The sequence below is a fragment of the Bos indicus genome, chromosome 22 (assembly GCF_029378745.1).
Source record: "Bos indicus isolate NIAB-ARS_2022 breed Sahiwal x Tharparkar chromosome 22, NIAB-ARS_B.indTharparkar_mat_pri_1.0, whole genome shotgun sequence".
Lineage (NCBI taxonomy): Eukaryota > Metazoa > Chordata > Mammalia > Artiodactyla > Bovidae > Bos > Bos indicus.
The window spans coordinates 51331000-51344845 of record NC_091781.1 but is presented as its reverse complement, the minus strand read 5'-3'; the positions used below and the strand labels follow the sequence as shown (position 1 = coordinate 51344845).

Here is a 13846-nt window from a genome sequence, read left to right as displayed (position 1 = left end):
GCCACCCATGGCCATTTGACCCAGGAGGTCAAAGGCTGTTGTTCTCCACTGAGAAGGAAGAGGTCAAGGGTTCTCAGTGCAGTATGCCTCCATGCCCCCCAAGCGTACCTCCCACCTCTGAGAGGTCCCTCCCCGTCACTGCCTCACCGCTCACACTGCTGGCGGGCTGAGCTCTGCCCAAGGCTGGAGAGGCCATCCCTAGGCTGTGTGTAAAATGATACCCCGCCCAAGTGGCGCTCCAGCAGGGAACCAGATTGGTCTCCAACCCCTGTAATTCTGTCCCCAGTGGTATTTACCAACCATTCCCCCAATCCCTATTCCCTGCTCTCCTCTAATCAATCCTCTAGTGTTAGAACCAGGAAGTTCTCTCCAACATGGCAGAGCAAGTGATCCAAAAGACAGGCCGTGACCATGGTCACCAGTGAGTGGCAGCGAGCCAAGTTTTATTGACTGGAAATCATGGGCCATCCGACACAGGTGGGTTGGACAAGTGGAGGACAGGCCAGGAAATCCGAAATGAAAATCAAGGCCTGGTGGTGGGTAGGGGGAGGGACCAGTATATCCAAAATGGTCTTGAACCAAGGGCCAGATCAAGAGATGAGAGAGGAACTATAAGGGGGCGATTATCTTACTTTCAGGCCCAACCCTCGAGTTCCAAATCTGAATGTTCAATGGACAAAACTCAGTCTCACATACATTACTTTAAATAAGAAAAATGAAAGACGTTTTAATAAGACAAAATTGAAAGACGTGAGGACAAATATTTGCTGCTTGCTAGTTAACGTCAATTAGTGCTGCCTAAAAAGCAAAGGATGTCTGCCGGTGAGGGCAGACTCAGGTTGAGTACACCCCTGGAAGTTCACTTCATTACTTCATTCTCTTACTAAATCCACATCCATACCCCCTCCCTCTGGAGGAGGGTCCAGGGGGCTAGCTGGCCCTGAACAGCATATAAAGCACAGGTAGGACGGCCACAAACGTCGCACAAGTGACCAGCGTGCCATAAACGGTGTTCCTGTTGACCTGGGCTTCCAGCCTCTGCTCCGTGTCCGACAGCGCCATGATCATGCTCCCCTGTTCCAGCAGGGAACCAGGCAGAGCTCCGTCTGCAGACTCCAGGCCCGGGTGTGCTGCAGCCTTTGCAAGCTGAACCACCCCAGCCACTTGGCTCACGGTCTTTTCCAGGCCATCAAGCTGCTCTCGTAAACCCTCTAGACGTGAACGGACCTGTCTAGAATGGCTGAGCTGCTCTCTCAAGGCAGCTGAAAGGACATCTGTGTCTCTGTCTTGGGTGGGGGAAGAACCTGCCTGGGACAAAGAGCCCTGCCCGGTCCCAGCTTGCACCAGGCCCTTCAGGTCTGCCACGAGGTCACGGAGGTCCCTCTGCTGGAGCGAGTAGCTGGACGCCTGTTCTCGGATGGCTTCCTGGAGGCTCACAGGACCCTTCTGGGCCTCTAGGAGCAAAGCCTTCAACTCCTGGAGCCGCACGCGGTTCACGTAGGTGGAGCCAGCCACACCGATCAAGGCCCCCAGGACTGACCCGATGAGCGACCAGTTCTTGGTCCTCTCCGCCCGGGTGCGCTCCTTCTCATGGCTTTCCCGCACAGCTGCAGAGAAGAGGGAGAATTTCTCTCGCTCAGAGTCTTCCGCGCGCAGGTAGGTCATACGAAGCCGCTTCTCCTCCTGCGGAAGCAAAGCTGTCATGTAGCAGCGACCTGGCCCAGCAGCCTCCAGCGGAAGTCCCACAACCACATCCCTGAGACTTGGCTTCAGGCCTGGCACGGATTACATGTTCCATAAACACGCTGGGTGAGTGAGGACAGTGTTAAGTCTGGACGGGTCGGGGGAGCAAAGGAACCGGGGATGGTCCAGGTGAGCGCGGTGCTATCCTCCCCGGGCAGCTGTGGGTCTGAGCGGACATGCACGGGGGTCTCCAGACTGTGTCTGTCAGAAGGGAAATGTCTGGCGCTCTCCGGGAGGCCCTCTCCATGGTGCTCCCTCCCAATAATCCGGGGCCCAGAGTACACTAGACCGTTGATCCCAGCTGTCCAGGAGTGGAGAGGGTGGACAGGCACTGGAGCCCCAGAGCCCAGTCTCTCCCCAAGGTTTTCTGGTTTACCTCCTCACCAGGTCTCTGACCCCAAACCCATCAGAGCCCCCACCTCGCCCCTCCACACCCTGCAGGCTAGGGTCCCATGCAGGTGAGGAAGGAGCCTACCTGCAGCATCCTGTGCTCCAGAGTGGCCAGCTCCAGGTACTGGTTATCGTCTCTGGAGATGCGGTCCAGGCGGTCCCTCACCTCCTTCAGCTTGGTCTGCTGACTTTCCAAGTCCTCACGAGCCTCCCGGACAAGCCCTCGAGCCACCATGAACACTTTCTCTGCCTGCAGTGAGAACAAGAGAAGTCACCCGCCCCTTTCTCCACGCCACCCAGGGTCCTCTCCACTCCCAACCAGACGCGGCTGAGAAGAGGTCTTGGCGGGTGTCAGTGCACAGGCTGGAAAGACAGTGCCTCGGACACACAATTCTGGCTCACCCAGTGGTCCTCAGGGTGCAGCCCCGGGCCTTTTATTGGCTTCCTGGGTGTTACCTTAGCTACACCTCCCAACATCACTGAACGCCGTGACAGGCATCGCCAGGCCTCCAGTCAACAGGCTGAGAAACCCTGGCTCAGCCAAAGTCATGACCTCCGAGGGGAGAGACAGCACTGCACCTCAATACCTCTCACTGAGCCCCGGATTCTTCCCACCCTGCTACACATCTGTGCCAGGGTGGGAAACAAGATTGTTGTTGTTGTTCAGTCACTCAGTCATGTCTGACTCTTTGAGACGCCATAGATTGCAGCATGCCACGCTTCCCTGTCCCTCACTATCTTCTAGCTGCTGCTGTTGCTGCTAAGTCACTTCAGTCATGTCCGACTCTGAGATCCCAAAGACAGCAGCCTACCAGGCTCCTCCATCCATAGGATTTTCCAGGCAAGAGTACTGGAGTGGGGTGCCATTGCCTTCTCCAACTATATTCTAGAGTTTGCTCAAACTCACGTCCATTGAGTCGATGATGCCAGAGATGGTGGAACACGTTTTCCCTGCCACAGAGGACTGGACAACCAGAGGCAGTTCTCCCCACCTCACAGTCTGATTAATTCCCGGGGCCTCCACCTTCTCGAGGGATGTTTTAACCACAGTCGGGACTGTGAGGACCTTGTAACCCTCCAGGCAACTCTTACCACCAACCCCTAAAACAGTCAATGAAGGAAGTGTTTGCTGGCCCAACACAAAGGATATTAATGGCCCAGGACCCCCTGGTACACAGCATACACAGCAATTTGTTGCAATGGGGAACAGGGGGGCCCTTCACCCCGGTGATATCAAACCCAGCCATCATGTAAGAAACAACTCAGCTCCCCGTCCTAGTGCGTGTTCAAGGACAGACCAGTCTGGACGTGGCTTCCCAGCACCTGTGGCTGGTCATTCATTTGCAGGAGCCTCCAGGCCACATCGCCCAGGTGAGAGGGCTGGGCCAAACCCCAGCTCCTGTCCTCACCTCAGTGACGTTTCCCTGGGCCTCTCGAACTTCATTGAGTCCCACAAACTCTTCATATCTGTCCCACCAAGTCTTGGCCGTGGAGGATGCCCGCTGCCGAATGCTGTGCCCCAGGGCTGCTCCCAGTGCGGTAAGGCGGTGGTACAGCCCCAGGGCCACCTCCTCGGGCCTCTTCTCTCTGGGCTGGCTGGGGCCGTGGCTGCAGAGAGTCCTGGTCAGAAAGAGGTCCCTCCGTACCAGTACGGGAGACACACCCCCGACGTGCCGCATGGCCAACACACGGCTGCGCCCTGTCATCCAGAGATCTGTGGGGAGAGGCCAGACAGATCGGCTGACAGCTGACACAAGCAAGGCTCAAGTCGGGTCTCATCCCCGAGAGTTTCCTTTAAAAAGTCTAAACTGGGGACTTCCCGGGTGGCGCGGCGGCTAAGAATCCAACTGCTAATGCAGAAGACACGGGTTTGAGCCCTGATTCAGGCAGATTCCACGTGCCGTGGAGCAACTATGCCCGTGTGCCACATGAGTATGTATGCACGTGTGCAGCAAGTACTGAAGTCCGTGAGCCTAGAGCCTGTGCTTCGCAACAAGAGGAGCCACTGTAATGAGAAGCCCCCAAACTGCACCAAAGAGTAACTGGCTCTCCGCAACTAGAAAAAGCCTGCACAAAGCAACAGTATATATATATATACTGTTGCTTTGTGCAGGCTTTATATATATATATATACACATATATATATATTTTTTTTTTTTTTTAAGTCCAAACTGTTGGGCCCGGAGAGGGCAGCCACCAGGGTCAGGCTTTGCCAGGTGCTCTCCTGGAGAATAGAGCATGTAAGGGAAGAACATATATAGGAACCCGAGCCTCCCACCTCCCTCCATGACGCCAGGAGCCAGACCCTCCCATTCCACCCACTTGCCTGCATCCCCAGGTCTGCATGAGAAGCCTGGTGGCCAGTTTCCGGATAACCTCAAAGATCCTTTTTTTTTTTCCTGAAGTGGGCCATTTTTAAAGTCTTTATTGACTTTGTTACAATATTCCTTATGCTTTGGTTTTTTGGCCTACTGAATTTGTTACAATATTGCTTCTGTTTTCTGTTTCACTCTTTTGGCCATGAGATATGTGGCATCTTAACTCCGGACCAGGGATCCCACCTGCACCGCGTGCATTGAAAGGTGAAGCCTTAGCCAATGGACCACCAGGGAAGTCCCTCACATACAATTCTGAAACCTGTGTTGTATCCATGCTTAACAGAGCCTCGCAAGGATTCACCAAGACTGCCGGGGAAACTGGAATTAACTGAGGGGATTTGGGGAAAGATTTCTGTAAATGACTATCAAAACCAGCTTCCTGGACTCCCTGAGGGCTGTCTCCAAACGGGGAAGCACTTTCATTTCTGTTCTAGGACACAGGTCATTCATGTCCCAGGACAGAAAGCTCCCGCCTCGAGAGGCAATTCCGGGGTAAAAACAAAGCAAACCCAAACCGCTTGGATTGCTTCGTAGAGGACAGCTCTTCTGAGGTTCCCAGCAAACCTTCCTTCTGCCCTCCAAGCGCAGACATTCCAGGTGACAACTCCCAGTCTCACATGTCTCTCTTTCCACAAGCTTTCTTCCTCCTCCCCAACCCCGGGAACTGCCCAACAGGTTAGGTTTCTTTAATCTTTCCCTTTTCAGCCTTGCTCTGATGTTTGGGCCCCACAATGCCTGCTCCTCTGGTACCTGAACAGCACAAGGAGTCTCCCTTTACCCAGGCAGGCCTGGCCGAGCCCAAGTGCAGGAATGATGCTGAGGACCCAGAAGAGAGAGCCAGGGGACCCTCACTCTCAGGCAAACCCTGCTTCAGAGCACCCCACCCCCAAGTACTGACTCTGGCTATCCAAGCAACACCTGGGAGTCAAAGGGCCAGACCAGAAGACAGACTAGGAGAGCTCCAATTACAGAGGAAAGTGCTTCCGGATGTAAGGTGATCTCAGCCTCCCACCCAGGCCCCCTCCCCACGGTATCACAAAGAAGCTCAGACCCTCTTGGAAACATAGTTGGTTGGGTCGGGGCATGCGTCCTGGCAAAAGCCTGAGCTGAGAGCCACAGAAAGGGACATCCCTATGACAATGGGTCCAAGCTGGCACTGCACCCAAACCCCAAAAGCCCAAAGGAGCACAGGCTACCCATGCCCCAGAGGTCAGGCAAGCCTCCAGGGCCTCAAGGCCAGTGCTCACTGCTCACAGACTGTGCCCCACAACATTCCTACAGGCACGCCCCAGTCAAAACAAAGCATGCAGCCTTGTGGACCTGCCCACCGCCACACCCAGCGGAAAGGTGTCCCTTTGGCTGTCACTACTTCCTAGCCCCCTTCTCTCTTGATCCCGCCTGACCAGCAAGGCTGCTCTCCTAAAGCCCTGCAGAACCTCCCCCTTGTCACATCCAGCAGCTGCTACTCGGATTTCTCCTCCAGCACCTCTGCAACTTTCAGCACCCTCTCATTCTGAAATCACCACCCCGCCTCCTCAGATTCCTCCAACCTTCTCAACCTCCCGTCCCGGTTCCTCCTCTATCAGCAGCACATTCCTGGATCCAGGAAGGTCACTTATCCCAGGCAGAGAAGACAGCCCCCGTCTCCTACACGGTCTTGGCTTCCTCCCCTGCCACTCACAGCCTACTTCACAGGGGAGGCTCTATTAACTTGTAAGTCAGATCACACCCCTCGGGTGAAAACCCTGAGAGTTCCCCAGTCAGCTGGCGTGAACGCCAGTCCTGCCAACAACCGACAAGGCCTGGTCCTCTCAACCCAATCCCCTTTCTTCTCTCCGTCACTGTAAGAACCCCACTCCAGCAACCCCACCACACTGAACACGATCCCACCGCAGGGTCTGTGCCCTGCCACTTCCTCTGCATGGACCACTCCTCCTCCACAAGTCCAGCCACTTTACACCTAAGTCTGCTCAAACATCACTTCTTGATAAGGCCTTTCCTGACAACTCCCTCCTTCGCCACCATCAGGCTCCCGCATTTTCTCCATCAGACATACACGTTGCCTTCTTCCTGTGTGCCTCACCCCTCACCAGAACAGAAGCTCAGAGACAGCAGGGACACGGCTTAGGGAGGGGATGCACCAATGACTCCCAAGTGGCTCCCCGACTCCAGGCCCTCTTCTCAGCCTCCTACCACTCCCTTGCCCCCGTCTCCCAGCTCCTTCCCACTGAGATGTCTCATAGGCCCCAACATTCCTGGCAGAGAGAAAAAGTGGAACAGGGCTTGACATCGTCTAAAATCTGCAGGGCTACCTGTGCAGCTGGAAACAGTAGAGGAGACTGGGGAGGGCTGGACCGAGGCCAAAGTGAGCAGGGTCTGGGTCAGGTTCAGAACCTTGCCTCTCCAAATCCATTCTCCTGCTCCAGCCAGATGACTGTCTCCTACCAACTGCCCTCTCCTCAAACCTCCATCACCAGCACCTCATGCTCACCTGCAGCTGATGGTCGGCTTCATTTCTCACCCAAAAAATGTTTTAAAATTGGAAGAGAACGTCCATAAACTCCTACTGTATCTTTGAACCTGCCAGTGTCTGTCTCATCCCCACCTTCTCTTGCTCCTCAGGATGAAAACGTCCTGCTGTAGGAAAGGCCATGCCGTGCTCCAGGTCCCATACCCTCTCCCCTCCTCAGACACGGCTCAGGAATTGATGCGACCACCCCACCCCCACCCCAGCAGAGAAGCCCCGCTTCTCTGTGCCCCTTTGCTCTGTGACAGAGCACCTGCACCAGCTGTCTGCAGCTCCTCTCCTCCTGGTCGCACTTAACCGCCTCTCTGATCTGGCCTTCAATCCCACCGGGCCAGTGGAACTGCTCTTGTTCCGGTCATTCCCACGTGCCTAAAACCAATGATCAGTTTCCTCCTCATCTCACTTGCCCTGTCGGCAGCCTGTGCCTTATGATAGCTTCCTCCTTCTTAAACCACCTTCTCCTCTTGGCTTCCAGTCCCCACTCATTTCCACAACCTCTTCACATGGTGCCCCAGGGCTCTGTCCTCAGGCTCCTCTTTCATCCAGTCTTGTGACTTGAAAAACTGGCTACTTTTATGATTGATTGTAGGGATGGCTGTGCAAGACTGTAAATACATTAAAACCACTGAACTGTAGCATTAAGTAGGTGAACTGTATGGCTGCGTGCCTGCTGAGTCACTTCGGTCCTGTCTGACTGTTTGTGACCCCACGGACTGTAGCCCACCAGGCTTCTCTGCCCACGAGATTCTCTAGTCAAGAATACTGGAGTGGGTTGCCATGTCCTTCTCCAGGAGATCTTCCCAACCCCAGGATCAAGCTCCTGCATTGCAGCCAGATTCTTTACCACTGAGCCACCCGGGAAGCCGGAAGTGTAGGGTTAGGGTTATGTAAATCATATCTCAATAAAGCTGTCACTGGAAAACAAACAGGGCTTTCCTGGTGGCTCAGTGATGAGGAATCTGCCTGCCGATGCAGGAGACACGGTTTCGATCCCTAGTCCAGGAAGATCCTGAGGAACAAGTAGGCCTGTGCACCACAACTACTGAGCCAGTGCTCTAGAGCCTGGGAGCCACAACTACTGAAACCCGCAAACCCGCTCGCACTAGAGCCTGAACACCACAATTAGAGAGTAGCCCCCACTCGCCTCAACTAGAGAAAAGCCCGTGCAGCAAGAAGACCCAACACAGCCAAAAAAAAAAAACAGAATTCCCTGGTGGGCCAGTGGTTAGGAGGACTTGGGAGCTTTCACTGTCAGGGCCTGTGTTCAATCCCTGGCTGGGGAACTTCGATCCAGAAAGCTACATGGTGTGGACAAAAATAAAGTATAAAAAACAAGCAAGCAAACTGTTTTCGGGCCTCTCCAGTCCACAGCTCTCTTCTGAATCCCAGGCTCATTTACCAAACTGCCCAATCCAGGTCTCTGCTAGGAAGGCTGATGAGAATCTTCCTCTCCCAAAGCTGCCTTTACCACAGCCTTCTCCATCTCAGCGGATGGAAACCCCAAGTCCCAATCAGGCTCAAACTCTCACATCATCCCTGACTTTCCTTTCTCTCCCTCCTCACAGCCAGTCCATTAGCAAATGTCACCTCCACCTCTGAAACTAAATTCAGATTCCCTCTTCCTCTTGCCCCTTCCCCTGCTACCCCAAGTGCCCAAGTGAAAGTTGCTCAGTCATGCCAACTCTTTGTGACCCCATGGACTATACAGTCCATGGAATTCTCCAGGCCAGAAGACTGGAGTCAGTAGCCTTTCCCTTCTCCTGGGGATCTTCCCAACCAGGGAAGATCTCCAGCATTGCAGGTGGATTCTTTACCAGCTGAGCCACAAGGGAAGCCCTAGTCCCAAAGACCAACGTCTTTTGCCTGGGTTATCCTAAGAGCCTCTGACAGATGTCTGTGCTTCTACTCTAGCCCCTACTGTCAGAGCAGGCAGTGGTCCTTTCAAAACACAGGTCAGACTATCTCTCTCTCTGCTGAAGTCCTGCAATGGTTTCTCCATTTCTTTCAAGGTAAAAGCCAAAATCCTTTCCAAGGCCTACATGGCATCCACCTCCTGGCCCTCATCCTTCTCTCCTCTCACTTCATCTCCCATCAGTCTCCCTTTCCCCACTCTGTTCCAGTCACGTGGACCTTTTCTCCCAGTTTTTGTGAGATTAAATTGACATACACCATCACATAAATTTGAGATGTACAATGTGATGACATGACAAATGTATAGATAGCTAGATGTTTACCACAATAAGCTTAGCTGACACATCTTTCACTTCACAAAGTTCCCATAAAATTCCAGGCTTCCTGACGCTGCTCCCACACACAAGCTATTCCCACCTCAGGACCCTGACACCTCCTCGTCGATATCTGTGTGCTTGCGCTCTTCTCTTTTTTCAAGTCCTGCTCAAATGTCACAGCCGTGCACTCCTACTCCAGGACGCCTTACCCACTGTTTTATTTTTCCTCAGACACCTATCACAGGATCCGTGCTTTGCAATTCACGTATTCACTGATAGTCTGTCTTACTCACCAGAATGGCCGCTCTGCCAGGGCAGGCACTGTTTTGTTCATTGCTTCAGCCTCAGTGCCTAAAGTACTACCTGCGTGTACTGCACACCCAGCAAAAAAAAATACTGGATGAATAAACAGAATTTGCAAAATGTCGCACTCCGAGCTATATTACAAAACTCCTTCCGGGAGCCTCCAAAGCTCTAGAACCGGTGATCTAGCCCCCCCTCACCCCCCGCCCCCGCACCCGCTCCTACTTCCCTCACATCTGACCTCCAGTCACACTGTGCTTTCCTAGGTTCCAGCGATGCACCGAGCTTCAAGGCCTTTGCACAAGCCCATCCCTCTACCTGCAGTACTTTCCCTGTGTTTTTTTCCAAGCTTAGCGCTTGAGCTTAAGCACCCCTCGCGGCTTCCGGACTCTCCCCGGGACGGACATCCCGCCGCCCCAGTACCTGACGCGCTTTGCGCCTCAACCCCCAAGGAGCGCCCGCCACTCAGTTGATCGCCGACCCTTTAGGGCCCGCCTTCTGGGGGACCACTTCCGGCAGGAGCGCAACTTCCGCATCAGGAGCCAATCAGCGAGCCCGCGTGGAGGTATAGGCGCAGGGAGCTGGAACGGGGAGCTCCGCTTCCGGTGGCAGGGTCTGGGGAAGGGGCGGCAGGCGCCATGTCGGGCCGCGAAGGTAAGTGTGCAGGGACGATGGAGTGGGTCAGGGCAGAGAGGGTCGAGAGCTAGCGGGGGCCAGGCTGAGCGGTCTCGTGTCTCACCCAGGTGGCAAGAAGAAGCCCCTGAAGCAGCCCAAGAAGCAAGCCAAGGAGATGGACGAGGTGAGGGCGGGCGCAGAGGCATGGGCGGGCGCGGAGGGACTGGGTAATCCGCTTGCAGTGAACGCGCTTTCCCCTCTCTCTAGGAAGATAAGGCATTCAAGCAGAAGCAGAAGGAGGAGCAGAAGAAACTTGAGGAGCTAAAAGCAAAGGCCGCGGGGAAAGGCCCCCTGGGTAAGTGAGGGCGGGGTAGGGAGATCAAACCGGATAAACGCGTGAGCATCAGTCTGGATACGGTCCCGAGCAGGTCAGTGTCCTGCCTCGTGGATAAGCTGCAAGGTCTCTGCTCCTGTCCACTGTGGTGGATGGTCCTAGCCAGGCTTGGATTCGTAGCAGCTGGATGGAGTGAGAGCCAGACCCAGTATGGGCTTCTCTTGCTTAGGGAAGTGGCAGAAATGGAAATACAGAAATGTATCTCACACAAGTTCGTATAGTTGAGTTCCAGATATTCTCTATAGTTTCTTGCTCCAAATCCGAACTTCACTACTACTTTGTTGCTTATAACATTTCTTGACTACTCGTGTAATTAAAAGTCTAGCAAATACTTTTGCACCCTGTGTTTTCACTGCTGGATGCGCCTAGGCTAATGCATAAAGTCCAGGCTTCTTGGCGTGTTTTTAAACTTAATTCTCTACCATTCTCTCTCGTCTCCTTTTGTGTAAGAGGAATTGATTACATATCAAAATATTTTTCAAAACTCATCAGTCGTTGTATTTTGTGCTTTTTAAATCCTGTTTACACTCATCAAAATAGGGATTGTTTTCTCAGCGGTTATCTATACCCTACAGAATCACTGGGGCTCCCCAGGTGGCCCGGTGGTAAAGAATCCTCCTACCAAACAGGAGATGCAAGAGAGGAGAATTCAATCCCTGGGTCAGGAAGATCCCCTGGAGTAGGAAATGGCAACCCACTCCAGTATTCTTGCCTGGAAAATCCCACAGACAGAGGAAACTGTCAGGCTACAGTCCGTGGGATCGTAGAGCATGACGTGACGGAACACGAGCAGCACGCACGTTTAAAGTCTATTTTGTCACAACCCATTGGACTTTCATTCCTATTTAGGTATGCTTAATTCTATAACTGTTTGTTAAATTACTTGCCATGTGTTACTTGTAAATTGGCTGAAGTAAAGATACTGAGTAAATCAGATCCCAGGATCGTAATACATACAGTAGTGTGGTATGTGACAGGTAAGAATATGGACTTGGAAGTCACGCTACCTAGGTTAGAATCTTTTCTTTGTTGCATTACCAGTTTATAACTTTGAACAATATCTAACACTGAGACTTTGTTATCTGTAAAATGGGTTGAGGGGATTCGGATTAAGTGAGCCAGTCTGAAATACCCAACACAGTTGAGATGCAGATCAGTGTATAGCCATTACTTGTGCTCTGCCTTTATTCTCATTCACCACCTTACTCATTTTTGCCCAGAAATAATACTGGTAGAACCCTGTGCATGCATGTGTCACAAAAATGCCCAGTACAAGAGCTGGCCCTTATTATTTAATAGGATCCATGGTAGGCCCCTCAGGCTTCAACCACAGAGCTTGTGTTTTTCCTTGGTTGAGACTTTTTTCTTCCTTTTGCAGCCACCGGTGGAATTAAGAAATCTGGCAAAAAGTAAGCTGTTCCTTGTGCCTGAGGCAATGATGACCCTTAGTTCCATTCCTGATTAAACACCTGGATTCCCTGCCGTAATATCTGTTGCCACCTATAGCTAGAATGAAGTGTTGTCTTGGAACCTATTGTACATTTAAGAATAAACTTTTGTAAGAAAAAAAAAAGTACACTTGGCTCATCTTGTCTTTAGTTCTTCTCAGCCATTTCTACCTTAGCTAAGAGATCCATATAAACCCAGTCCAGAATCCTGCCAAAGTGTCTTCTTAAGTCTGTGTGCTATCCTGATTTCTGTACCACCTTAATAAGGTTGTGCATCTGTTCATGTAAGGAACCTGCTGTGTGCAAGTTGAACATCTGCCAGTGAACAATTCCTCTTGTCAAGGCACTTCTCTGTTGTTGCAGGGGAGCGAGTCTGTAAGGACTAAGCTTACTCTGAAGCACCCAGGTCTGCATTTCCATTAGGGCTTTAGAAGATCTTTGCTAGATTCCCACCTCTTAGCTCCCCCACCCCCAACTCAATCCATCAGCAAAATTAAATCTAGACCCTTCATACTTAATTCTAATGCCACCAGATCTTTACTCTAACCCTAAAATCCCTCACCTGAATATTATAGTGAAGTCAAAATTTGTCTTCCTCTCCCTACCCTTGCTTCCCAACAGCTAGTGCTTACTCAGGACCTAGAGTAATCTCTAAACCTTAAAGTTATACTTTGTTTCTCCTTGGCTGAGAATTCCTCAGTAGCTTCTTAGAGCCGGGGGAAAAAAAAAAAAAGTCCCCACAATGACCAGTGAGGCACTAAGGGGTCTGGATGCTGCCCCCTACCCTCTGGTATCTACAGTTCATCCCCCTGATCCATCTTGAGCCATGGAGACCTACATTCCAAGCAAGCTTTCTCTTCACTGTTTTCACCTACTAGAAACCCTTCCTTAGTCCTCAAGTCTCTTAATCCTGTTTCCTTTTTTTCTCCTGACACTTGTTATCATCTACCACTTTTGACTCCAGGAAGGGTAAATTCCTGGAGGACAGAGACCATGATGTGCTAAATGCATGTGTATTGAAACAGTTTAGATGTCCGAGTCTAGATTTCATTTCTAGGATCTAGACACAACTATGGCAGTAATGCTAATAACACTAAGCTTTCTCTTGAGAATGTGTTTTCCAGAAGGGCCCTGAGATTTTGCTGAGTCAAAACTGGAAAAGATTTTCATAGATTGAAGCTTGTATTACCACTCTAATGTACTTGATACTAGTAAAAGATAAACATCCCACTTTGGTTGTCTCCCGGAAAGTTCCACAGCCAGTAGCATCCTCTTTGGACTTCAGGGATTCCCAAGGGACTTGCCAGCTGGCACCCATCCCTGTGCTGCTGAGAATAACCCTTCGGAGAGCCAGAGCTAGCACACTGCCCCTCAGATGAATCTACTGCTCTTTTATTTGATGGAACCCAGTCTGCACTTACGAAGTATAATCTTGTGTTTTTACCAGAGCAGAAACTTGGAGCAATTAAGATAGCATCCAATATTTGGGTGACTATCTGAGGGAACCTACCAGTTACCTCAAAAAATTAAAGCCAGGTACTGAAGACCCTCTAGGCCCTGACAACTATCTCCCTTTCATTTACTGCCCTCCCAAACATTCATAGGATACTCATAGGCTAAGTTAGAATTCCACGGACAGAGGAACCTATCAAGCTACAGTCCACGGGACTTCGAAGAGTCAGACACGATTCAGCGACACACGGATGAAAAGTCTTGCCCCTGTTACTTTCCAACACCTTGTTCCTGCTAAATGTCCTGCACACCACAGTGCCGTGCTTAGTCACCCAGTCGTGTCTGGCACTTTGTGACCCTATGGACTG

General features: G+C 51.8%; 1 protein-coding gene and 1 long non-coding RNA gene across 8 annotated transcripts; one reads left to right on the top strand and one right to left on the bottom strand.

Annotated features, from left to right (window-relative positions):
* Positions 1-415: 415 nt before the first annotated feature.
* CCDC51 (coiled-coil domain containing 51) lies at positions 416-10115 on the bottom strand. Of its 7 annotated transcripts, none has more exons than XM_019984933.2 (5): positions 9993-10072; positions 9560-9638; positions 3543-3847; positions 2219-2383; positions 416-1683 (listed from the first exon to the last, which is right to left on the bottom strand). In XM_019984933.2, exons 3-5 carry the CDS (start codon positions 3837-3839, stop codon positions 931-933), a joined length of 1215 nt encoding a protein of 404 aa, XP_019840492.1. In that variant the 5' UTR covers positions 3840-3847; positions 9560-9638; positions 9993-10072; the 3' UTR covers positions 416-930. The 7 variants fall into 7 exon arrangements, with proteins under 7 accessions (XP_019840492.1, XP_019840490.1, XP_019840493.1 ...); XM_019984931.2 differs by having other exon boundaries at positions 9811-10027; XM_019984934.2 differs by lacking the exon at positions 9560-9638 and having other exon boundaries at positions 9993-10115.
* LOC109576339 (uncharacterized) lies at positions 10091-12154 on the top strand. The gene is made up of 4 exons (XR_011563051.1): positions 10091-10223; positions 10313-10368; positions 10452-10539; positions 11957-12154. It is a non-coding gene; the product is annotated as an uncharacterized lncRNA (long non-coding RNA).
* The last annotated feature ends 1692 nt before the right edge of the window (positions 12155-13846 follow it).